This window comes from Silene latifolia, chromosome 2 (genome assembly GCF_048544455.1).
Source record: "Silene latifolia isolate original U9 population chromosome 2, ASM4854445v1, whole genome shotgun sequence".
NCBI classification, from domain to species: Eukaryota; Viridiplantae; Streptophyta; class Magnoliopsida; order Caryophyllales; family Caryophyllaceae; genus Silene; species Silene latifolia.
This window is the reverse complement of record NC_133527.1, coordinates 171917861-171944305: the sequence shown is the minus strand read 5'-3', so window position 1 is coordinate 171944305 and position 26445 is coordinate 171917861. Positions and strand designations below refer to the sequence as shown.

Genomic DNA, 26445 nt, shown 5'->3' with positions numbered 1-26445 from the left:
GAGGTATGGATCCCTGAGTCTTGTCCGGTCAGGGCCAACTGGGTATCACCTGGCTGGTTCTGTATTTTTGAATGGGCGTTCAAAGCAGGCTGTAAGTTACCTTTTACTCCCTTAATGATTGACACCATTCGTGCTATGGAGGTATCTCCTTTTCAGATTATGCCAATGGTTTGGAAACTTGTCCATTCTATTGAAAATTTATGTGCTAAACATAATCTTGTAATTACTATTAATGATATCAAGGCAGTATATCATATGAAAAATCTTGTTGATGGTCGCTTTAATTTGAGAATAAAATCGAAAATGTCTCCATTAATTACTAACCTGGACTCTAGAGATGATAAAAATTGGGCAAAGACTTTCCTGTTTGTCCGGACTGAGACTTTGAGATCAGGCTTTGATTATCTGAGATATCCTCCCTTGGAGAGTGGTAGGTTCCCTGTACTTTTTATTTTGCAATATATATTACATGAAATTAATGGATTTTGATTCTTACCTGTGTAATTTTGACGGTTTTTGCAGCTCCTGATTGGAGTTGTGATCCTCTTGATGAGGAAGCTATTTCCAGGATAGAGGCTTTCCTTGCTATTCCTGAGGAGGAGAGGACCTGGCCAGCTAGTTTGGGCAGGGAGTTGTTGCCCCGGTATATGAAGACCAAGCTGACTGGGGTCAGAGTACCCAAAGGCAAGCCTAGTTCTACTGCTCTTTCCTGTACGTCTTCTGTATGTTTTTATGTTAGCCGTTATCTTCCTGTCGTTTTTTGTTTGATACTCACGTATATTTTTTATATATTCAGTATTTAGGTCTTCTGCTAGGCTGGCCAGCTTTTCTGCAAAGGATTTGAAGGCTGGGGTGGCTAGAATTGCTGAACAGTCCAAGAGCCAGGAGGCTAGTGGGAGTGACAAAACGCTTGATATCCTGGTTTCTGATGTTCAGCCTCCTCAAGATCCACCCAGGGTAGTGTCACCGGAGATCATCCAGGCTCAAAAAAGAAAGAGGGAAGATGTTATCCTGGAAGAGGAGGAAGGAGAGAAAGAGCCTATCCATGCTCAGCCAATCAGGAGTATAAGGCAAGTGCCTGCTAGGATTGATGACATGGATGATGCCCGGGCACGGATAGATGAGTTTTCTGCAAAGATGAGCGACCAGCTATTGTCAGCTAGTACCCTTGAGTCGTCGACCATAGTGGTTTCTATTCTGACTTCTCTTGTAACAAGGGCTGCTGAACTTGCTTCCCAGGCTAGGGAGGTTAGTTGTAAAAGGATATTTTTAATTGTTCATGTGCTTTTTGTTTTGCCTTGTATTTGGCTGATTGATTTTATATATATGTAGGGATTGGATGCCGGGTTGGCTACTGCTTGTCAGCTCAGGGATGCCCAGGCCAGGGTTTCTAGTTTGGAGGAAAAACTGGATAAACTTAACCGTGACTCGCACACATCCGGGGTAATGAAGTAGTACTTCAATCTCGGTTGGGGACACTAGGAGTCAACCAGGGTCGCTATAGTTTGTGAAGTGGCTGCGAAAAATGCCGAGAAGGCTGTTAGGCAAGAGTTGGAGGCCGAGAAGCAGCAATGCGGGATCGATTGAGGAAAAATGAGGAGCTTGTTCTTGAAAAGGAATTGTGGAGGCGAGGTTGGGCGATCTTTCTCAATACTTCTTCGGGAAAGGCCGGGTTGATGCTATGAGGGATCCGGAATCTGACCGGGCTAATTGGAATCCGGACCGGGATGAGATGGCTTTGGACGCCCAGTATCCTGATTTGGCCAATATGGGTCAAGAAGAAGAGGTGGATTCTCCTCCTTCCAAGGCGAAGTCTGGTGACCAGGAAATGGCGGATGGTTGTGAGTCGGTTACTGGCTCAAAGATAGCTTAGTTTAGTTTTCCTTTTTAGGTTTTGGTCTATCCAGGGGGAATGTCCCTGGAATGAAGATTTAGAAATGTTTTTTGGCCCATCCAGGGGGGATGTCCCTGGAACGGATGGTTATTAGGTGTGTGGTAAGGCCAATTATTTTGGATGAATAAATATTTGGTCTTTGTTTGTTTCTTTTTGTGTTCTGACAAGGTACTTTTGTGATGGTGCATTTGTACTGGATCTGACCAGTTTTTTTTTTTTTTTTTGACGATCGGGCCGCTTTTTGTCTTGGATCCGCGATCTTTATTGTATGTTATGGGTGGGGTTGTTGGCTGTCTGGAGGGCTTACGTCCCCTGCCTGTCTGGAGGGCTTATGACCCATCTATGTTATACAAGTCAGGAAGGAGTTTTCCAGGTTTGTATGTTTAAGTGGAGCTCAATATTTAAGGCCTGTTTTGCAACTGAAATTTGGATATCAGTTGGATATTTGATGGGGGTGGCCCCCAATCTTTAAGATTTGTTTTAAAAATGCAATATGTAAAACAAGTATTGAAGATTTTACTAAGTAAATATGAGAATATAGATAAGTACTTGGGCACATAATTTGAAGAAATCATATACGGCATTTATTCATATAATTGCAAGTATCATACATGTAGTTTCCAGGCAAGAAATGTCAAGGTGAAGAATTATACCTGGATTGAGAGATGTATTTTATATGTGAAATAGTTTTAAATGTGCAATATTCCAGGCTCTTGGGATCATTTCGCCGTCCAGGGTTTGTAATCTATAAGCTCCCTGGCCGACTATTGAATCAATCAGATAGGGACCTTCCCAGGTTGGGGCCAATTTGCCAGCATTCTTTTCTTTTGTGTTTTGGAATACTTTCCTGAGGACAAGATCTCCTACCCTGAATACCCTGGCTTTGACAGTCTTGTTGTAGCTTTTCGCAACTCTTTGTTGATATGCTGCTAATCTGATGCTTGCTGCATCTCTTAGCTCTTCTGTTAAGTCCAGGCTATCCTCCATTAGAGGTATATTGTTTGTTATTGTGTTCAGGCTACATCTGGCTGATGGAATGTCCACCTCGGCCGGGATTATCGCTTCACATCCATAGACCAAGGAGTAGGGGTTTGGCCAGGTGGATGTTTTAGGCGTGGTTCACACCCAAAGGACCAGGGGAGTTCTTCAGCCCATCTACCTTTTCTTCTTTCCAGCTTTTTCTTTATGCAGTGATTACCACCTTATTACTGGATTCTCGCCCGACCGTTGGCTTTTGGATATCCTGTTGTGGATGTTACCGATTGATGTTCCATTGAGCACGGAAGGTCGCTTTGCTTTTTTTTCCCACAAATTGTGTGTCATTGTCGCATACTATTTCAGAGGGGATGCCATATCTACATATGATGTTGTGTTTGATGAATGCTATGACATCCTTCTCCTTGACTTGCCTGTATGATTCAGGTTCTATCCACTTGGAGAAGTAATCAGTCATTGCTAGCATGAAAACTTTCTGTCCGAGTGCTTGAGGTAGTTTTCCTACTATATCCATGCCCCCACTTCATAAATGGCCAGGGTGCGGATATGGAATGTAGTTCCTCAGATGGCTGATGGATATATGGTCCGTGGATCTGACAAGCTTTGCATTTAGAGCTAAAATCCAGGCAATCAGCTCTCAGGGTAGGCCAATAATAACCTGTTCTGAGTACTTTGCTTGCCAGGCTTCTTCCACCTTTATGATTTCCACAGTATCCTTCATGGATTTCTGATAATATCTGCTCAGCTTCTTGCGGTTCCAGGCATCTGAGGTACGGCCCGGCCTGCGATTTCTTAAAAAGCACGTTGTCAATAATAGAATACGAAGCAGCTTTTATTTTTAGTGCTTTGGCATCTTGCTTATTTAGGGGAAGGATTCCCTGTTGTAGCCAGTCATAGTAGGGTTTTGTCCAAGAATTGGCAATATAAATTGGGAAGCTTTCATTTTGTTTATTTATTGCAGGTTCTAATAAATGTACGATGGGTATTTTGTCGAAGTCTAGGGGACTAAAGTTGGATCCTAGGCCGGCTAGAGCATCGGCCTGGGTATTCAAGTCCCTGGGAATTTGGTCAATATTAAAATTGCGAAATTTTGATTTTAAGATTTGAACAACATCTAAATAAAGCATCATCTTTGAGTCTTTAGCTGTATATATCCCATTTACTTGGTTTGAAATAAGGAGGGAATCAGTACGTACCTTTAGGTTTTGTACACCAAGGTCAATACATACCTTTAACCCAGCTATTAGGGCTTCGTATTCTGCTTCATTGTTGGTGGCTTCAAATGCACAGCTTATAGCCTGTACTATCTTATCCCCCTGTGGCGATTTTAGTACTACTCCCAGGCCTGTGCCCCTCATGTTGGCTGCACCATCGACAAATAGGGTCCATTCTAGGTCTGTTTGGTCGCTGGTCAGTTTATTTACTTCTTTTATTAGGTCGGGTTCTAGGGTCGGACTAAAATCAGCCACAAAGTCTGCTAGTGCTTGTGACTTAATTGCTGTTCTTGGTTCAAATGTTATGTTGTATGTACTTAGTCAGTCTCGACCATTTACACATTCGTCCGGATAATTCTGGCTTCCTAAGTACAGATTTGATAGGAAGATTGGTTCTGACTATTATAGGGTGGCTTTCAAAGTATGGTCTTAATTTTGTGCAACTCATGATTAAAGCTAAAACATATTTTTCAAGCAGGCCATACCTGATCTCTGCATCCAGTAGACTTTTACTTACATAATAGACGGGTCTTGTTGTCCGTCTGCTTCTTTGACCAAGACAAAGACGACAAAGAAGTTTACGTGGATCGATGTATATCTTGTCGGGGCTCATCTTTGATTGGTTTTGCTAGCGAGGGAGGAGAGGATAGATATATTTTTAGGTCTTCAAAGGCGGTCTGATGATCAGGGGTCCATTGAAAGTCCTTGTTTTTCCTTAGTAGGTTATAGAATGATTTGCACCTCTCTGATGATCTTGAAATGAACCTGTTCAGGGCCGCTATTCTTCCAGTCAGTTTTTGTATGTCTTTGACTGTCTTTGGTGGTTCTAGCTCCAGGATAGCTTTGATCTATTCAGGGCTGGCTTCTATTCCTCTTTTTGTCACCATGTAGCCCAGGAATTTGCCTGCTGAGACTCCGAAGTGGCATTTTTGTGGGTTGAGCTTCATATTGAATTTCTCCAGTATTTGAAAGGCTACTTCCAGGTCTTTGACGTGGTCTTCTGCCTTTTTTGACTTGACTACCATGTCATCTATATAGACTTCCATGGTGTCTCCTATCTGGTCTTTGAACATCATGTTGACTAGCCTTTGGTAGGTTGCACCTGCATTTTTTAATCCAAAGGGCATAGCAAAGATAACAATATATACCTCTTTCGGTGATGAAAGCTTGTGCTTTCCTGGTCTCATTGGATGCATTTTTATCTCGATTGAATCCACCGAGGCATCCATGAATGTTAACATTTCGTGGCCTGCAGTGGCATCTACCATTGCATCGATGTGTGGCAGGGGAAATGGATCTTTTGGGCAGGCTTTGTTTAAGTCGGTGTAGTCTACACAGACTCTCCATTTGCCATTTTTCTTTTGGACGACTACTACGTTTGCAAGCCAGTCAGGGTACATTACTTCCCTGATCATTCCCATGTCTAGTAGCTTGTCAACTTCTTGGTTGATGATTTCATGCCTCTCTGCAGCGAATTTTCTTCTCTTTTGCTGTACAGGCTTAAAGGATTTGTCAATATTTAACTTATGAGTAATAACATCAGCATCTATACCAGTCATATCAAAATGTGACCAAGCAAAACAAGACATTTTAGTTTTGAGAAAGCTGACCAGATTTGGTCTGATTGAGTCGGGTGCATCTGACCCTACAAGTACTTTCCTGTCAGGGAATTCTGGGTCTAATGTGACTTCTCCTGTTTCCATCTGTGATTGTGCTATATATTCTTCCCTGACAGGTGACTTTAATTGCTATGCAAGGGACTTACCTGACTTTGAGGGTTTCAAAGCCTGAGTGTAACATTCCTGAGCCGTCCTCTGTTCTCCTCTGATGGTGGTTATCCCCCATTCTGTTGGAATTTTCACACATTGATGGTATGTTGATGGGATTGCTTTGACATTGTGGATCCATGGTCTGCCCAGGATTACATTATATGAGGATAGGCAATCCATTACTCCAAATCTTTCATATGAAGCCACGCCTTCCACATAGGTTGGCAGGCTGATTTCTCCCAAGGTGTTCTTTGTTTCTCCACTGAATCCAACCAGGACGCTGGATTTCTTGATGATCTTTCCTTCGTCTATCTTCATAGCTTTAAGGACGTCAAGCATCACCAGGTTGATTGAACTGCCTCCGTCTATCGGGATTCTTGATACCTTTGCTGTACCAATTTGCATGGTGATTACCAGGCTGTCATGGTGTAGATCTGATATTCCCTGCAGGTCCGAGTCATCAAAGGTAATAGCGGGCAATGACTTGGGTCTGGAAGGAGGTTGAAATCTGGATTCCCTGGATATTCTTTTGGCGGCTGAGCTGGTCAGACCACAGATTTCTGATCCTCCATTTATGAATTTGACTTCATAGATGGGGGGAGGAGGAGGAGGGTCTCTGCTGCTTCCTGGATCTCTCTTGTTTTGTTCTTCATTTTTGTTCTTTGGCTGCTGGATTAAGTCTTTCAAGTAGCCTTTCTTTAGAAGATATGCCACCTGTTTCCTGAGTTGGATGCATTCTTCTGTGGTGTGTCCGATGTCCTGATGGAAGTCACACCATCTTGTTGGATCTTTCCTGGGGTTGTCGGATTTCTTTGGCCATCTGACCGTATCTCCCAGGGTTTTCCAGGCGTTTGATTAATCCTGCGGTATTAATAGAGAAGTTATATTCAGGAATAGTTGGAAGGTTAGAAAGGTTACCTTTATGTTCTTGTGCCATATTGACTTCAGATCGCTCAGGCCTGGAATAGGGTGCTGATCTGGGATTGCCTCCTTTCTGGTAGGAACTCTTCCTGTTAGTGTGTCCATAGCCTTGCTTTCCTCCGGATGAGTTCGTCCTGAAGTTGAGGTCTTCTTCCAATCTGACATGCTCTAAGGCGATGGACTGAACAGTGGCAAAGGTTGGGCATGCTTTCTTGGTCAGGTCCGCATAGATGTCACTGTCAAGCAGGACTCCTTGCCTGAAGGCTTCCACCGCTGTTTCTTCATCACACCTGGGAATGGCCACCTTTTCTTTGACAAATCTGGCCAGAAATTCTTTGAGAGATTCTTCAGGAAGTTGCTTTACCCTGAACAGGTTACTGGGTCTCTTGGCCATATCTCTGCTGCTCGCGAATTGTTGATTGAAGGCATTGATTAATTCTGCAAAATTCTTGATACCTCCATTTGGGAGATTGATGAACCATTGTAATGCTGCTCCGGTCAGGGTTGTACCAAAGCCTTTGCACATGCAGACTTGCCTGAGTTCACTGGGTATTGAGGCAGCCAACATTTTTTGTTTGAATATGGCAACATGATTTTGTGAATCAGAGGTTCCATCATAAGTTCTCATGGATGGAACAGTAAATTTCTTGGGGAGATCAATCTTTGCAATTTCATCTGCAAAGGGTGAATCTGCAAAGCTGTCAACTTCTACTTCACCACGAGTCCGTACTCCGGGTATATTTTCTATTTTGTTGTGGAGTTTTTGAATTTCCTGAAGCATAGCCATCATTATTGCTGCTTCAGTTTTGTTTGTCTCATCATTAGGAATGGTTGGGGTGCCGGATAATGTATCCTTCTCCGGGGTTCCAAAATTAGAAAAGTCAATGTTTTTGATAATGGATGAAAATGGGGTTCCTGGTTCGAATCTGGTCTTGGATCCCGAAGCTTGATTTTCCAATTTTTTCTTCAGGCTAGACTCAGATTCTTTCAGCCTATTGATTTGATTTTCACTGCTGGGCTGCCTTCTCTTGGATTGTCTCCAATTCTTTGATTTTGGCCAGGGCAGCCGCTAATTGTTGTTCTGCGGTAAGTTCCACCATTTTTGTGTGAATATTAAATGAAAATTGATAAGGGGAATTTTATTGGTTGAAGAACTAGATGCCCCACGGTGGGCGCCAATTGTTTTAGCAGGATTTTCCCTAAAAGGATCCGGCCTATTTATTACGTGATCAGGGTATCTAGTTCTATAAATTAGAAATAAAAGTATGAACGGATGACAGAAGAGAATATAATATAAATTGTGTTGTTATGTTTTCAATATATGCTAAATACAAACATGCGTATAAACTCCAATACTAGAGAGAAAATAGAGGATAATTTGTGATATATATTGATTAATAAGTAAAATGTGTATGATCCTTTACAATTGTGTTTTCATTCTATTTATACTTCTCAAATGATAACGTTGGATGCTGTTCAACGTTCCTCTTAGCCGTTGGTAGCTACTTCCTGAAATATAGCGCACACCTCCTATTAATCCGCTTGACTGAGTCTTCTTCAATGAACGTGGGTTTCTTCCTTTTTATACGATCAGTTATATGGGAATAAGATGCTTTTGGAATTGGACTTGGTCTTCCATGAAAATAGGGCATGATCATTTCCTTTATGTGATAGTCACATTGTCTGGTAATTCAATACAGCCTGCCCGAGAGCTCTACCAGGCTATTCTATGCTTTCCTTCAGGCTTCTCTTCCAGTATAAGGCAAGCTGATTGCAATAGTAGCTAGTATTGTCCGGTCTTCGTCTTCTTTAGTCAGCCTTGTAAGGTCAGGCCAGGTTATGGTCAGGCCAGGCTAATCTGGACCTAACAGATAGTAAGCTATAATCGGAACTAGTTAGTGCCTAGTTACATAAAATGTCGATAGTAAGCTATAATCGGAACTAGTTAGTTCCTAATTACATAAAATGTCGATATTAAGCTATAATCGGAACTAGTAAATAAGTAATTACGTAAAATGTCGATAGTAAGCTATAATCGGAACTAGTTAGTGCCTAATTATATAAAATGTCGATATTAACCTATAATCGGAACTAGTTAGTTCCTAATTACATAAAATGTCGATATTAAGCTATAATCGGAACTAGTAAATAAGTAATTACGTAAAATGTCGATATTAACCTATAATCGGAACTAGTTAGTTCCTAATTACATAAAATGTCGATATTAAGCTAAAATCGGAACTAGTAAATAAGTAATTACGTAAAATGTCGATAGTAAGCTATAATCGGAACTAGTTAGTGCCTAATTACATAAAATATCGATATTAAGCTATAATCGAAACTAGTTAGTTCTATAATCGAAACTAGTTAGTTCCTAATTACATAAAATATCGATATTAACCTATAATCGGAACTAATTAGTTCCTAATTACATACAATCAAACTTAGAAACCCTAAACCCTATATTCTAAACCCAAACAAGTATATTCAGTTTTGCGCCAATTGTGTGAAATTCAAAATTTCTAACTTAGTTTAAATTTAAATTATTCACTTTATTGCCTAAAATCAAGCTAAGAATATTTTTAAAAAAAAAAGATATTTTATCAAATGAAACCGAAATTATTTAAATAAGGCAATTTTTAAATTTAAGAAATTTATTGCCTAAAATCAAGCTAAGAATATTTTTTTAAAAAAAAAAGATATTTTATCAAATGAAACCGAAATTGTTTAAATAAGGCAATTTTTAAATTTAGGAAATTTATTGCCTAAAATCAAGCTACGAATATTTAAAAAAAAAAAAGGAAAGTTTTAAGAATTTTAAAACGGAATTTTTAAATAAGGAAAGTATTCGAATTAGAGTTCAATAAGGTTTAATGAATTAAGGAAATTGATTCATAATATAATGAATTGTAATCAATAAATGTATGTGCGGATACCCCTAGCTTAGTTGGTTAATAGTCTCTTTGCAAAAATTTAGTTGCTTCTAATGTCAACCCGTGTTCGAACCTTTACAACAACAACTTTTTTTCCCATTTATGCCTTAATTAGGGTTAATCAATTAACTGATCGATTTTGATTCAGTCAATTAGGGTTCATCAAAAAATTTCCCCTTTCCCCAATTCGATTTTAAATGATTAATAATAAGCTGGCTAATTCGATTTATAGAATTGAATTAGCTTTTAATTACTCCAATGCTAGGGTTAATTCGATTTTTATTGATAAGGATTACAATTTGATTAATAAAATTTGATTTTGATCATATGAATTAGGGTTCTTCAATTTGATTAGGGTTCATCAAAAATTTTCCCCTTTTTCCCATAATTCGATTTTAAATGGTTAAGAATAAGGCTAATTCGATTCATAGAATTAAGTTACTTTTTAATTACTACAATGCTAGGGTTAATTCGATTTTTATTGATAAGGATTACAATTTGATTAATAAAAATTGATTTTGATCAACTAAATTAGAGTTCATCAATTTGATACGATTTTGATTACTTTATAGAATTGAATTAGGATATGATTAATCTTATGAAATTAGGGTTCATTTGATTTTGATTTTGAATTTTGATTGCTTAAGAATACGATTTCAAACACAAAAATTGATTAAGAATACGATTCTGATGAAGAGGTCGAATAATAATAATAATAATAATAATAATAATAATAATAATAATAATAATAATAATAATAATAATAATAATAATAATAATAATAATAATAATAATAATAATAATACGATTCTGATTTTTTTTTCATTTTTTTCGATTAATCATTACATTAACATTTACATTTTGATTTTGATTAAGGCAAACATTTATCTACAAATTGAATTACGGATTCGAATAATCAGTTTGGGTGAATTGAATTAGGGATTCGATTAATGAAATAAAATTAAGGTTAATTGATTTAGGGAAATTTAATGAAATCGAAATTTTGAATTAGGTTTTCATCAATTTGATAAATGAATTCGAAATTTTGAGTTTTCTTTGATTAATGAAATCGAATTCTGGAATTAGGGTTTTCCCCTAGTGTTTTTAGGTCTGTCCATCTTCCTTTTGATGTCGCTCTTCGTTCTAGCTTGGAACGTATTGTCACCGCGTCAGGGCCGGGTTTTGGGGATTGGCAGTGGCGCCTTGCTACTTTCCCTTTTCATCTTGGTGGTCTTGGTGTCTATGCGGCGGGAGATGTTTTATTTTATGCTTTTATTGCGTCCCGCTTGCGGTCTTGGGTTTGCGAGCTAAGCTCCTCGGCCCTTCCGGTATTGTAGCTGCCCCCGCTTTTGATGATGCTGCGCAGATGTTTACTGCGACTACAGGTTCTGGTTTATTAGGTCACCCTAGTGAAATTGCTGCCCCCAAACTTATGAAGAATTTGGCAGACATTTATTTCACGACGGTAGCTGCTGCCTCAGAGTCTGTTTTCTCTTTGACACCCCGCCAGCTTGCTTTATGGCAGTCTCAGCAGGGTTCTCACTCCTCTGATTGGTTACGTGCGGTTCCTATCTCAGGGTTGGGGCAGACTATGAACGGGAGGACTTACCGTAGTGTGCTGGGGTATCGTCTGGGTGTTCCGTTATTCACGGTATCTAGGCCTTGTCCTGCTTGCTCTCAGGTTTTCGCTGGGGATGTTTTTGGGGACCACGATGTTTCTTGTACAGGTACTGTGGGCGTTAAATATCGGCATAACCTTGTCCGGGACACTCTTTTCGACATCTGCTATAGATCTGGTATTACTGCGGGGAAGGAGGTTGATATCGGTGTGGTTGATGGGCATGGTGGCTCTCTTCGTCCTGCGGATTTATTGCTTTATTCTTGGGACAGGGGGCGTGATGTGTGTGTCGACCTGACAGGTTCTTCACCTTTGACTCAGACTGGGTTGGCAGATTTTGTGCCGGGCCGGGTTGTCGTTGATGCTGCTCAGCGAAAGTGTGCTAAGTATGGGGATTTGTGCGCGGTAGCGGGTTACGGTTTCCTACCTTTCTCTTTCTCTTCACTTGGAGAGCTGGGTTCGGATGTTGTTGCCTTGCTCAAGCGGATCCAGAAATTCTCGGTATCTCAAGATGCGGGGACTCGGGTGGCCGCTTACATTTTTACTAGACTTAGCTTTGCTATTGCTAAGGGTGTGGGGGCCCAGATTGTTTCTCGGCTCCCCACCAATTTCATGTAAACTTTTATTTTTATTTTAATGAAAGCTGCGCGCATCCCTTTATTAAAAAATAATAATAATAATAATAATAATAATAATAAATAATAATAATAATACAAAAAAACGTTAAAAACAATAATAATAATAATAATAATAATAATAATAATAATAATAATAATAATAATAAATCATAACCAAGTGGTGTTAGTCCAGTGGTAGCCGGGTTAAACATTGAAGCTTGCAGAAATGCAGGAGTTGAGAGGTCCCGGGTTCGACTACCAGCTGGGGCGATGATCACTTGGCCACTGCAGCCCCCGAAGGGGGTGGCTTACATGGTCCATGTGGTGGTGCGGGAATGTATGGGCCCGAGGGGATTCAACCCCTTCGTCATCAAACAAAAAAAATAATAATAATAAATCATAATATGTAAAACAAAGGAAATTAAAAATTATCCTAAATATAGTTAACTACATGTGGTTAGCAAGTTAACTACATATGTGTAATTACTAATATAACCCTTAATTAACTACATATGATTCACTCTAGTTTGCCACATGGCGCAATTTAATTGGTCGTGTATGAGATTTTCATACACCTCGTGTATGAGTAGCCTTTTTTCTGAATACATCGATTATTATTGAATGAAGTAATAATAATATGATATGGGTAATAATAATAGAAGGAGGAGAAGAAGGAAAGCTTACAAATTATCTATGTACATTCCAACAGTAAATCAAGAACAATTTATAAACATTGAAGTTATATCCAATTACTGTTATGCATCGTAGCTTCCTTTAATTATGTTGGAATTGATGGCTGGTAAAGCCACTTGGTTTTTTTCCAAGTTTCCATTTCTTTGTCCCACATCGGTGGGTGAAGAATAGTTTGGTCACTTTATATTAACTAGTGTACTCCACTAGTTAATTGTGTGGACCAAGGAGGCTTTTGTTGGGAGTATTGGGCCAATGGGTTTGGGTCCAAACATACACGCGCGCGCGCCGGCCTCGGCTTGGGTTTTGGGTAGAGCACCTGCGGTGCGAGCCAAAGGCCCCTTTTTACCTTTTTGCTCTTGTGTGTTTATGGGCTTGTTTTGTGTTAACATCAGTCAACATGATTGTTAGTGGGAGAGAGTCTTACTCCCCTTTTCGTGGTTTGTTGCCTGCGGTTTAGGAACACGTTTTTGTTCCTCTACCTGCTCTTATTTCCTATAAATAGAGTAAACAGGAACACACTACAGAACACACAAAAACAATCACTCTCATCTCTTCTTTCTCTTCTTCTCTTCTTATAATTCTGGGTAATGATAATTATTTTCGTTCCAAATCTCACAGTTCCGAGTGGGCGAAACTGAGTGGAGACTGTAGTGTTATCCTTGGGGAACTACCGGCACTAACTGATCGCCACCACGGTCGTACCGGAATATAGTTTTCAAGGCAGTGGCTCCCTTACCACGGCACTACGAATCGGGTTATATCTCTTCTGTTTTTTCTTGCTTTTCATTGTTACTGCATCGTTTACTCCAACAATTTGAAAACTATATATCTGTTGTTGTTAATTGTTGTAACAATGTCGTCTGTTTTAGCAAAAACTCTTCCTGATTTGACTAAACTTGAAAAACTAGACGGTCATAACTATAAGCGTTGGTCACAGAAACTGCTGATGTTTTTCGAACAACTGGAAATTGATTATGTGCTGTTTAGTGACCCGCCTGCTCCTGTTAAAGAGGCTACTGTTACTGAGACCGTAGAGAACACCCCCCCCCCCCTGCTAAATCTGCTGTTAAGTCAAACGAAAAGGATATTAAGAAATTTGATAAGGACAATAAACTTGTTAGATGCCAGCTTCTAAACAACATGACTGACACCCTTTTTTACCTATTTATGGTTAATAAGTCTTCCAAACTGATATGGGAGTCCTTAGAGGCCAAGTATGGGGCTGATGATGCGGGGGAAAAGAAATATGTTGTGGGTAAGTGGCTGCAATTTCAGATGGCTGACGGGAAACCCATCATGGAACAAGTTCATGTCTACGAGAACCTATGTGTTGATGTCGTTAATGAGGGTATGAAATTAGATGACACTTTTGTGGCTAATGTTTTGCTAGAGAAATTTCCTCCCTCCTGGTCTGACTATAGGAACCACCTTAAGCATAAGAAAAAAGACCTGTCTCACCAAGAACTAGTAGGACACATGAGGACCGAAGAGGTAAATCGCCTTAAGGACCAACCTGTTAGTCTTCCTGTGAATGCTTTTGTTGCTGCTGTTAAAGTTAATCTGGTTGAGTCTGTTGGTCCGTCCAATGCTGAGAAGTTCAAGGGTAAGGGTAAGGCCAAGGTTGGTCAGGGTAAGAGTCATGGTCCAGCTAAGAAGAATGGTCCAGGAGAGCATACCAAACCTGTTGCTAAGATTCAGAAACCAAAGGGTCCCATTGTTTGCTATGTCTGTGGGAAACCTGGTCACAAAGCCTACCAGTGCACTGAAAAGAAAACTGCTGAAGCCAATGTTGCTGTGACTGATGATGTCATTGCTGCTGTGGTTGTGGAAGCTAATCTGGTGGGTAATGTTGCTGAATGGGTCTTGGATACTGGCGCTTCCAGGCATCTCTGTGCTGATAAGGGATTATTTGCTGAGTTCGAGGAGGTAGCTGATGGGTAATGCGTCTACATGGGTAATTCTTCATCTGCAATGATCACAGGCAAAGGCAAGATCTTTCTAAAACTCACCTCGGGGAAAAAACTTGCTCTCACCAATGTTTTATTTGTACCCTCATTGCGTCGAAACCCCGTGTCTGGTGCCTTATTGAGCAAAGCTGGTTTGAAACTTGTTTTTGAGGCTGACAAGGTTGTAATGTCGCGTAATGGGGAATTTGTGGGCAAGAGTTATCTTTCTGGGGGTCTTTTTGTATTGAATACTGATTCAGTTTTTAATAATATTGCATCTACTTCTGCTTATATTGCTGAGTCTATTGATGTTTGGCATGGTAGACTAGGTCATGTGAATGTTGACTATATTAAAAAACTTAGAACTATGAGTTTAATTCCAAGTTTGACGAGTCAAGAATTCTCTAAATGTGCTAGCTGTGTTGAGGATAAATTCACAAAGAAACCTAGTAAACCTGTCACAACTAGGAATACGAGTCTTCTTGAGTTAATTCACACCGACCTAGCTGACTTCAAAAATGTGGCAAGTAGAGGTGGAAATAATTATTATGTCACCTTTATAGATGACTGTTCAAGGTACACCCGTGTTTATCTGCTTAAGACTAAAGATGAAGCAGAAAAATCGTTTATAAACTTTAAAAATGAAGTCGAAAATCAACTCGACAGAAAAATTAAAAGGGTAAGGTCTGATAGAGGTGGTGAGTATAAATCTAGTTATCTAGCCGACTTTTGTGCTGCTAACGGTTTAATACATGAGACTAGTCCACCTTACTTACCTCAGTCTAACGGTGTAGCTGAACGAAAAAATAGAACCTTAAAAGAGATGATGAATGCTATGCTTTTAAGTTTTGGCCTATCTGACGATATGTGGGGGGAAGCAATTCTATCGGCTTGTCACATTCTTAACCGTGTACCTCATAAGAAACTTGACAAGACACCCTACGAGATTTGAAAGGGCTATCCTCCTAACCTGAGTTACCTTAAGGTATGAGGGTGTTTGGCTAAAGTGGGTTTACCAGACTTTAGGAGACCTACCGTTGGACCAAAGACCTATGATTGTGTTTTTATAGGTTATGCTCAAAATAGTTCTGCTTAAAGATTCATGTCTTTAAGTGATCGTTCTATATCTGAAGCTAGAGATGCTGTGTTTTTTGAGCATGTTTTTCCATTACAGAAGAATGTTGATTCACCTCCTAGTTTACCTGTTACATCTATTGATATCTCTTCACATGCTAGTAGTAGCACTTCTATTGATCATGTTGTTGAACCTAGAAGGACTAAGAGACCTAGATGTCCAAAGAACTTTGGAGCTGATTTTGTTTCAACTTTGCTGTCTGAACATGGATACACTATTTGTGCTAGTGATGAATTTATTTCAGTCTTTTTAATAGAAGATGACTCAAAAACGTATAGTGAGGCAATGAAATCCATTGATGCTAATTTTTGGAAAGATGCTATTAAAAGTGAACTTGACTCTATTTTGTCAAATCAAACTTGCGAGTTGACTGATTTACCTAAAGGAAGTAAACCCATTACAAGTAAATGGATCTTTAAAAAGAAAATGAGACCTGACGGTACAATAGAGATGTTCAAAGCTAGACTTGTAGTTAGAGGCTTTACACAAAAGAAGGGTATTGATTATTTTGATACTTACTCTCCTGTGACCAAAATTTCGACTATTAGGACTCTTGTCGCCTTAGCTGTTATTCATAACCTTGTTATACATCAGATGGATGTTAAAACTGCCTTTTTGAATGGTGAACTAAGGGAAGAGATCTATATGTCTCAACCTGAAGGTTTTGTGATTGAGGGTCAAGAGAGTAAAGTGTGTAAACTGAACAAGTCTCTTTATGGACTGAAACAAGCACCTAAACAGTGGTATGAGAAATTTAACAACACTTTGATAAGTAATGGCTATGTGGTTAACAATTCTGATTCATGTGTTTATTCAAAAATGATGGGATCTGATTGTGTAATTATATGCCTATATGTTGATGACATGTTAATACTTGGTAATAATTTGGAGGTGATAATTAGAACCAAAGAATTTTTGTCATCACAATTTGAGATGAAGGACTTAGGAGAAGCTGATGTTATCCTAGGAGTTAAGGTCATCCAAAACCCCAATGGAATCTGTCTAAGTCAATCTCATTATGTTGAAAAAGTGTTGAGAAAGTTTAATTGCTTTGATGATGTGCCTGCTAGAACACCCTATGATCCTAGTGTACCATTGTGTAAAAACTTGGGTAAGAGTGTTTTCCAAGAAGAGTATGCTAAAATCCTAGGTAGTGTGATGTTTTTAATGAACTTTACTTGACCAGATATTGCTTATGCGGTTAGTAGACTTAGTCGTTATACACATAACCCTAGTAATGAACACTGGAATGCTCTTCGTCGTTTACTAAAATACCTAAAAGGAACTGTTGACTTATGTTTGCATTATGGTAAATTTCCTGCTGTGTTAGAAGGATATTGTGATGCAAACTGGGTTGTAGGTAACGATGAGATTTGTTCTACTAGTGGTTATGTCTTTATCATGGGTGGAGGTGCCATATCGTGGAAGTCCTCTAAACAGACTTGTATCGCACGCTCTACCATGGAATCTGAGTTCATAGCTCTTGAGTTGGCAGGACAAGAGGCTGAATGGTTGAAAAAGCTTTTAGCTGATATACCAGTGTGGGGCGGACGGCTAACACCGGTCTCCCTGCACTGTGACTCGCAGGCTGCTATTGGTGTTGCAAAGAATAGTGTCTACAATTCGAAAAAGAGACATATTCGAATAAGGCACGCTGCAGTTAGACAACTCCAAGACAATGGAGTGATTGCTTTGGACTATGTGAAGTCCGAAAACAATCTTGCTGATCCCTTTACTAAAGGGCTGGCTAGGAGACTAGTCGTTGATACGTCGAGAGGAATGGGGCTTAAGTCCTTAGGTCAAGAGTGAGACTTGACTAGGTCTAAAGCTTCTATTCCTATGGCGTTGTATGATTCATAGCCTTCATGGTGGTGCTTTTAAGACGCACTTGATGGATCATACACCAGGTTGGACTTAGGTCCTTAATGACTCATGTGAGAAGTGCTACTGAGAAGCACTTGAGTCACCTACGTAGGTGTAACGATCATTAGACTCTGTGAAGTCTTCTGAACACATCTATTAGTACCGAGGTAAACGCATAGCTCTAAAAGAGCGCGTTGCACTTTCGCGTAACGATCTTAATCTGAAGGTATGATATGTGTTGTGGGGGGTATCGACCGAAGCTCAGCTAGGAATTCAAATCGCAAGATATTCTCTCGCTGTAAGTAAGTTGTTTCCTCATTTCACTAAAGTGTCAATTCAAATCGAAAGATATTGATACCTAAGTATCCAATCCTTCCTTTACCCAGAAATTTCTTTTCTTTGCTTTTCTTCGCCATCTGTGGGGGATTGTTGGAATTGATGACTGGTAAAGCCACTTGGTTTTTTCCAAGTTTCCATTTCTTTGTCCCACATCGGTGGGTGAAGAATAGTTTGGTCACTTTATATTAACTAGTGTACTCCACTAGTTAATTGTGTGGACCAAGGAGGCTTTTGTTGGGAGTATTGGGCCAATAGGTTTGGGTCCAAACACACACACGTGTAGGCCCGGCCCGGCCCGGCTCGAGCTCGGGCTCGGGCTCGGGTTTGGGTAGAGCACCTGCGGTGCGGGCCAAAGGCCCCCTTTTACCTTTTTGCTCTTGTGTGTTTATGGGCTTATTTTTGTGTTAACAGTCAGTCAACATGACTGTTAGTGGGAGAGAGTCTTACTCCCTTTTTCGTGGTTTGTTGCCTGCGGTTTAGGAACACGTTTTTGTTCCTCTACCTGCTCTTTATTTCCTATAAATAGAGCAACAGGAACACACTACAGAACACACAAAAACAATCACTCTCCTCTCTTCTTTCTCTTCTTCTCTTCTTATAATTCTGGGTAATGATAATTATTTTCGTTCCAAGTCTCACAGTTCCGAGTGGGCGAAACTGAGTGGAGACTGTAGTGTTATCCTTGGGGAACTACCGGCACTAGCTGATCGCCACCACGGTCGTACCGTAATATAGTTTTCAAGGCAGTGGCTCCCTTACCACGGCACTACGAATCGGGTTATATCTCCTCTGTTTTTTCTTGCTTTTCATTGTTACTGCATCGTTTACTCCAACAAATTATACCCTGTAAACCGCCTCCAATCAACCTCGATAAAGATCGGAAACCAAGAATAGACATCAGATCCAAGACGACAAACAGATAATTGGCGCCGGATTCAATGCAAGGGGTGACCAAAAAACAATGGGGGACGGATTTTTTTTTATTAGACTTGGAATTGCTCCATTTGTTTATCCTTAGCAGTTAAAGGAACATATTCCCCGCGATAAGCCTCAAGATGATCGGCCAAAGAAGACTTGTCGATATTCTGATGGTGATACGACTTGCACACGAAATAGACGATAGTTTGAACAACAAACCCAAATAGGAAGAGCAAAGTCACTACCAAACGTACAATTCCATACCCAATTTTACTTCCAATTCCAGTACTACTACTATCAGTAACCTCAGCTCTCTCAAATGTATATTCAATCCCCACCAAGCAAAGGAAAAATGCCAAGAAAATCGCAACTGAAATTCCTGAGTTTCCCTTGATCAAGATTCTGCTTTCGCTATTGCTTGTATATATACCATATGTGTCTTCCATGACAGAAATAACAGTGGCCAGTTGCCATTGAACACTCATATGTACAAACCCGAGTAGATATTGAAACAAGATGGTTAACATTACTAATCCCCCTGGTAAACTAATAGGAGTATCAGGATATTGATTAAGGAATAATAACATGATTATTATTATGACAAAAAACAAACTGTACGCAAAAATCATACCGAAACTCCATAAAAATGTAACCATGACTCTTTTCCAAACCTTAGGAACAACACTCGTGACCTTTTTGTACGAGATATCCTTACCCGTGTAGATACAAGCGACAGTGTAAACGATGGCGGAAGTCGAAGGCAGGGAAAACACAAGGGCGATTAATAAGTAAACAAGCTTAATGAGCCAAAGGGTGATCAATTCTGAAGAGATTTTCTTGGATTCGTCGTTAAAAGCAGGTGTTCCAAGTTGCGTGGCGTTTAAGGTATCTTCATTTGTTATGATCTTTTGAGACAGGAAGGTCGAAAATCCATCATGTGCTAGGAAGATAATGGATAGAGGGAGGATTAAGGTAAGGGTAAGCTTTTTTTAAAGATTTTCGACCTTCGTAATGTGATGGCTATAGCTTCCTTGCATATACCAAAGAAGCCTAAGAATTGGAGCTCTTCTTGTTCCATATCCATGGTTTTTGATTGTGGTTTGGGAAGATGATAGAAAATACTCCGTAATGTATAAGAAGTTAATATATCAAAAGACAAGAAACATTCAACAATGAGTAACTCAGACAACTAATTTTATACGATTGTGTTGTCCTTGGGGTTGAAAATTACACAATGTTAAAACTGTCTCACCTATTTTATAAATGTATGATTGACTTGGCTTAGCACTGGTTCTTAGAAATAGCCATAGATAGATACTCCCTCCGTCTTAGTCAATAGTTTACATTTGCTTTATTTATTTCCTCCTCAATAGTGTAAACTATTCACTGAGACAACACAAATTCTCATTTGTGACGGCACTATTCCGTTACAAAGCTTGTGACCTATCACAAGGAGCAAGTGGGAGGAGGGTTGTGAGAGGTCACAAGCTTGTGACCGTCACAAGCAAGACGGTGTGCTGAGACAGAGGGAGTAGTTTATAAATCGGTATGACAAGAGCGAGCAGGTGCATGCCCCCTTCCTCCTTTGATGTGGGATCCTCACGCTTAACTTTGTTTTATTCAAAGGGCGAACAGCCCCCCCCAACTAGTCGTATGGGGTGGGGTGCTTGTGGTAAGCTGCCTTGGATCTTAATGATCAGAATGTGCTTGGCTTTAAAGAAGGGGATTGCGTCTGGACTACGCGGCTAGCAAACCTGTCTCTGCCTCCGCCCGAGCACGTGGATTGTATTCGTCAAACCAGTAATAAGAATGCCTTTTAGAGAGCAGTACTCTACTCTGGACAGCTTCTTGCGTGCTTCGAGAGCATTCCGCCAGTTTTTGGCGACGGTTAAGAATTAGTTACCTGTTTTAGCTACACCTCTGGAAAGCGCCTACACTAATGGCTTAAGCCGCTGTTCCCATTTCCTCGCTGACCCATCATGCAAAAGGCTTTAAATCGAAATTCTTCGCTACTTCGTGCCTCTACTTCAATGAAAGCTAGCTCCTACTCCTTTTCCTCCTGAATCCCCGTTGGTCTTTCGCGCTCTCAAGAAAGTCATCTCAGGCTTCAGGCTTAGGAAAGGGATTTCGTGACATCATCGAAATGAACTGGCCTTTCAACTGTCTACTGAGATGGTTGTTCCATTGAGACTGCGGCGCTATATCATGAGGGTCGAGTTGACCTTGGAACCGGGCTTCCTAAAAAGACAATTGGGTTTGATTTGGTAATGATTCAGATGTGCTTGTATGAGTTGTGTGCGAAGTCTTGGTAATACGACACAGACTCGTATTTTTATTTATTCTTGAAAGAGCTTTAGTACTTCTATTCTTTAAAGAGTTTTATCATTAAATATAAACATAATAAATGTTGTATGAATCTCAGCAAAATATTAATTATACTTGAATAAATTTTATTATAAAATTATATTAAATAATCAAAATTATTTTCGTAAAAATTATAAAATGTAAATAATACGATCATCACGAAAAGTATTTTTAATTGAGTATTTTGATATGTAGAGATGATTAAAGTGAGTTTTCAAAATTTTTACATTTACGTAAAAAACATTTTCAGAATGTGATAAAACTTAGATCATTAAACCCATTAAAAAAATTATATTTGGAAAAATAATATCCGAATATGTAGACCAAATAGTATAACACATAGTAAATGACAAATTATAATTGACCACGAATAAAAAGGTGAGCATATTCCCAATGCACAAATATTATTCACTAAAACTTAGGAGATACGGTCTTTCACTAAGCTGTTGATCGTGACATAGTAATTTCGTACTTATTTACATAATAAATGTACCCATTTTATCATTAATCATGATTTGTACCTATTTTATTACCTTTTGTACCACTTTTTCTTAAAATTGTACAATGATCTTTCAATAAAGCTCATTAAGAGACCGTCTCTCAGGAGACCTACTCTATATTATTATACAACTGGTTGTACAAGAGCAGTGTACAACCATAATCAATCTTGTTCGGCTTATGTGTATTTTTTCGAGCTTTTATATGTTTTTATTTATATTTAAATTTTTTGATGTCAAAAATTAAAATTTAATTGAGCTCCTATATATATTATTTTTGAGTTTCATTATAATTTTTTAAGTTCTATATTTTTATAATGGAGCTCGGATTCTTTTAAACAAAGCTTATAATTATCTATAGGTCTAAGCTCGACTAAATAATTCTAAAGCTCGGGTTCTTTTCTATACAACCAATAGAACTGGTTGTATAGTCTATTTACTGTTCCCAATGTATGTATTGTTTGTATATGAGTGCATTGCAATGTTAAATACGCAATATTAACATTAGAGATAGATACGTAGTATCAACAATAGATGAAAAAGTAGTGCCAAAAATTCATGGTCAACGCACAATTTCCCAATTTTGTTCAAAGAGACTAAACATTGAATGTAATCCATGTCTATTTAGTGATTATTGATTCTTGCACATATTTAACCTATAAAAGTACGCAAAAACTAAACAAAAATATCGAAACAAAATTTAATTTACAATACCGTCCTCTCTTTCTTTATATTTTTATATATATGATCTACAAAAATGACAAACAAAAACTGACCATCAAGAGTAGTCACTATACTTATAAAAACCGTCAATTTCCTAAATCACATTGAAAATCATATGGTGGGTAAAAAAATTATTTCCTAAATTATGAGGATCGATCATCTGGCTTTAGTCCTGGGATAGTCATCGCTCTATGCATCGCAAACAACACTTGATAGAACACATCTTCAAAGTATTACTCCGTATTCAAATTAGACGAATAGCAAAGCGAAACACATGGTGCATGATTCTATATCTTAGTCGTAGAAAATTAGATATGTACCGAGTATGATATTTTCTAAGAAATGATTAATACAGTAATAAATAAGGAAATTTAAGTTGAGAGGTTTTGGTTGTCAAGAGAAACCTGAAGAGCAATTGAGCAAACTACATTCTTTCATTCATTAGAATTACTACTTTGTATATTGCTTGGTATAGTAATCATAAGTTATGGATAGGTTCAATAAAGTATTATTGATGACGAACATGTATAAAAACAGCGAAGTTGATGACATTTATTCTTGAAAATATAGTCTATATCTTTAATTTTAGAGATTGTTTTTCCATTGGGCTTGCTGTTTATTAGTCGTTAGGACTTACCTTGAATCCATGCGATAATAAGGGATAAATTTTAATCAGCCAATTGGGTGATAATCATTAGGGAAGTTAATTACTTAGTTAATGAGTTCCTTGAAGATAAGTTTGACATATACACGTAATGATTACTAAGGAGATGTTTTACTCCCTTAATCTTTACTATTCATTCTTTTGTAAGCATCATTTTAATAAAATGTTAAGAATCTGTTAAATAAGAGGGTGTACAATCCAAAGAACAAAAAATCCTTACATAGATAAAGTCCTTGAAGTAGTGTGATATCTTGAAATTCGAATGTATTTTTTTTTTTCCAAGTTATGCCATTATTCATTTTTAAATCCAAAAATACAAGAATTATACATAAATACATAATCAAAATATGCTAACTTTACTAATTACTTCGTATAAGGTAAATTAGTGAGATGGGTATGTATATTATGGGGTAGTTGGTAACATATTGTCTTTATATAAGCTTTCTTTTATGCACAAAAATGGGTCTACAAAAATACATTATTGTTCTCACACCAAGTCGATAAAAGTCCTACACAAGAAAAAAAAAATTATTCCAATAAAACATAAATTATTATGTTTGGAATATATACTTAGCATATAGAAATTGACCGTGCGAAACACAAGATTCTAACTAATCAACTAGTGTGTTGATAAAGGGCGGCTTGTCAAAAGTTTTGAAACATAATCTCCTTAGTATCTCTCAATTGCGTAATAGAACCTATCATGGAACCGAATTTGAAAATTCATCTTTTTTTTTTTTTTTGATTAGGTAAGAAAACTAGGTTGATCCTCTAGGGTAGGACCAACCTATCTCATCCTTTCGAATGAGGGAGGTAAGTTGAAGCCACCGGCTATCAAACCACCTCGAAAGAGTTGGACATGAATGTCCAACAGAAGCCATGAAGTCAGCAATCTTGTTGGCTTCACGAAAGCAATGTTTAATGATCACTTCATCGAAAAACTGAAGGTCTAATTTCACATCTTTGATAATATTAGAAATTTCCCACGGAATTTGCCAAGTACCTCGAATCGAGTTAATAACACATAAGTTATTACCCTCCACAATTAACTTTGAAATTCCTAAGTATTTAGCTGCTAAAATACCTTCTTTTAAAGCAAGTGCTTCCGCAACAAGGATACTATTGGATCCGCACTTTTTTGCTCCCAACAAAACGACTTTACCATTGTGATCTCTTATAGAATATCCTAAAGCAACTTTATTACTTTCTATTCTCGATCCGTCAAAATTTAGCTTTAAGAAACCGTTTGTAGGTTTTTCCCACCAAATCTCTTCCTTACTAGAATTGTTTCTAGCTGACTCTTCTACCTCAGGATTGTTGAGATCCTTAAATCTAGTCACATTCCAGGTCTTAATGCTATTATTACATAAAGTAATAAGTTTGCTGATACTTAAATTAACATTATTAAATATAATATCATTTCTATGAAACCGTGCATTCCACCAAATAAAAATAATCTTAATGAAATCATCTTTTGGAATTAATTCTTTGAGATAATTAAGTTTCGTTATAAAACTTTGACTTGTAATATTATCATAATTTGACAAAAACTCGTTGAAACTAATAATGTTCAGGTCTTGGATGACAGACCCAATCAAGGGACATTCGTAAAATAAATGATCTTTATTTTCAACAGGATTGTTGCACAGAACACAATGAGGTGAGACATCAATATGACTCTTGAGAAGTCTACTTTTCGTTGGAAGGCCGTCAACACAGGCTTTCCAAAGAAAAAATTTCAATTTAGGAGGAATATTCAATTTCCAAATCCATTGAAATTCACATTTGTCAAGAGCTTGATCGAACAAACCTTGCGCTAACCAAGTTGCTGTTTTGGTAGAGAAATTTCCATCTACGGACAACCCCCAAATGAGGGTATCAGGAATATCATTATGTGGCACTGGAATGTTAGTAATCTGATTAACAATATCGTTATTCACTAAATTGGACAATTTACAAACATTCCATTGCTTGTCTGAGGTTATGAAATCTTTCACCAAAAGATTAAGATCACGGTTACTATCATCATCAACCATACTGCTTGCAAGTGGGTGTGAAAAAACCTAATTATCAGACCAAAACTTAATATTGTTACCATTACCTACCTGCCATCTCAATCCTTTTCTAAAAAGAGTCCGAAGACTCATTAGTTTACGCAATTGCCAAGAAGAGGCTGAATTAGGCTTATGATCAAAGAGTGAACAATTTCTCAAGTATTTTTTCGATACCACTTTGACCCATATACTTTCCTTATCCATAAGAATTTTCCATAAAAGTTTCATTTGAAGAGCTTTATTAGCTGCTTCAGAAGATTTAATTCCTAAACCACCAACCGACTTTGGTAAACAAACTTTATGTCACCCAACCAAATTAGGAGAACGCTGGGTAGGATTCTTATTCCAAAAAAAGTCTCTATTAATTTTATCTAATCTATTATGGATCGATGAAGGGAGAAGGAAGCTTTGCATCTGAAAAGTTCCCTTCGCGGCTAAATTAGCATTGACAAGAACTAGTCTACCTGCTTGAGATAGAGAATTCGCTTTCCATTTCGATAATTGAGTGCAAGAAGATTGAATAATGTTCTCGAAAGTATTTTTGGTCACTCTGCTATCAATTATAGGACATCCCAAATACTTACCCAAATGAGCTTCCTCGTTCATATGAAGAATCCCTCTAAAGGATTCACGAAGAGGACGCTCAATATTTCTAGTGCATTGAAAAGTGGATTTGTCAAAATTAACAAATTGTCCGAATATCGTGCAAAATTTATCTAAAATAGACTTAATAGTTCTACAACTCTGGTTAGATGCTTTAGCGAAAATGATAGTGTCATCCGCAAAAGTGAGAAACGGAATTTTCTCCACCCCGGATCCAATTCTAACACCAATATCACTAGAGCTAACATCACTATTTTTTTGCAGAGATCTTGCTAAAATCTCGGCGCACATAATAAATATATATGGCGAAAGTGGGTCTCCTTGTCAAATACCTCGAGTGGGTTTAAAAACGTCTCCCGGTATTCCATTTACTAACACTGAGTAAGAAACAGTGTTTATACATGCCATAATCCATGAAATCCACTTAGCATTAAAACCCATTTGCTTAAAAGTTTCCTCGATAAAATTCCATTCGAGTCTGTTGTATGCTTTCTCCATATCAAGTTTGATTGCAATCCAACCTCCTTTGCCTTTTTTACGTTTAAACGAGTTAAAAATCTCGTGTGCTAAAAGAATATTATCTTGAATGAAGCGATTAGGTGTAAAGGCACCTTGAAACGGGTGAATAATCTTATGCAAGACACTTCGAAGACGATTAGCCAAGATTTTTGCAATAATTTTATA

The 26445-nt window shown here is 38.3% G+C and overlaps 3 protein-coding genes across 3 annotated transcripts; 2 read left to right on the top strand and 1 right to left on the bottom strand.

Annotated features, from left to right (window-relative positions):
• Positions 1-303: 303 nt before the first annotated feature.
• On the top strand, positions 304-1587 carry LOC141641636 (uncharacterized). The gene is made up of 4 exons (XM_074450290.1): positions 304-430; positions 523-711; positions 797-957; positions 1483-1587. Exons 1-4 carry the CDS (start codon positions 304-306, stop codon positions 1585-1587), a joined length of 582 nt encoding a protein of 193 aa, XP_074306391.1.
• An 11921-nt stretch (positions 1588-13508) lies between these two features.
• On the top strand, positions 13509-14596 carry LOC141641635 (uncharacterized). Its single transcript, XM_074450289.1, has 2 exons — positions 13509-13685; positions 13931-14596. The coding sequence occupies exons 1-2, from the start codon at positions 13509-13511 to the stop codon at positions 14594-14596; spliced, it is 843 nt and encodes a 280-aa protein (XP_074306390.1).
• Positions 14597-18921: 4325 nt separating this feature from the next.
• On the bottom strand, positions 18922-19341 carry LOC141641634 (uncharacterized). Its single transcript, XM_074450288.1, has one exon. The coding sequence runs from the start codon at positions 19339-19341 to the stop codon at positions 18922-18924; it is 420 nt and encodes a 139-aa protein (XP_074306389.1).
• Between the last annotated feature and the right edge of the window lie 7104 nt (positions 19342-26445).

Bases quoted from the DNA above. Each gene is read 5' to 3' on its own strand.
- LOC141641634 (XM_074450288.1), bottom strand. From the start codon at position 19,341: ATGAGTGTTCAATGGCAACTGGCCACTGTTATTTCTGTCATGGAAGAC.
- LOC141641635 (XM_074450289.1), top strand. From the start codon at position 13,509: ATGTCGTCTGTTTTAGCAAAAACTCTTCCTGATTTGACTAAACTTGAA. The intron at 13,686-13,930 runs GTAGAGAACACC...CTGCAATTTCAG, and splicing joins AGGCTACTGTTACTGAGACC to ATGGCTGACGGGAAACCCAT.
- LOC141641636 (XM_074450290.1), top strand. From the start codon at position 304: ATGTCTCCATTAATTACTAACCTGGACTCTAGAGATGATAAAAATTGG. The intron at 431-522 runs GTAGGTTCCCTG...CGGTTTTTGCAG, and splicing joins ATATCCTCCCTTGGAGAGTG to CTCCTGATTGGAGTTGTGAT. The intron at 712-796 runs GTACGTCTTCTG...TTATATATTCAG, and splicing joins TAGTTCTACTGCTCTTTCCT to TATTTAGGTCTTCTGCTAGG.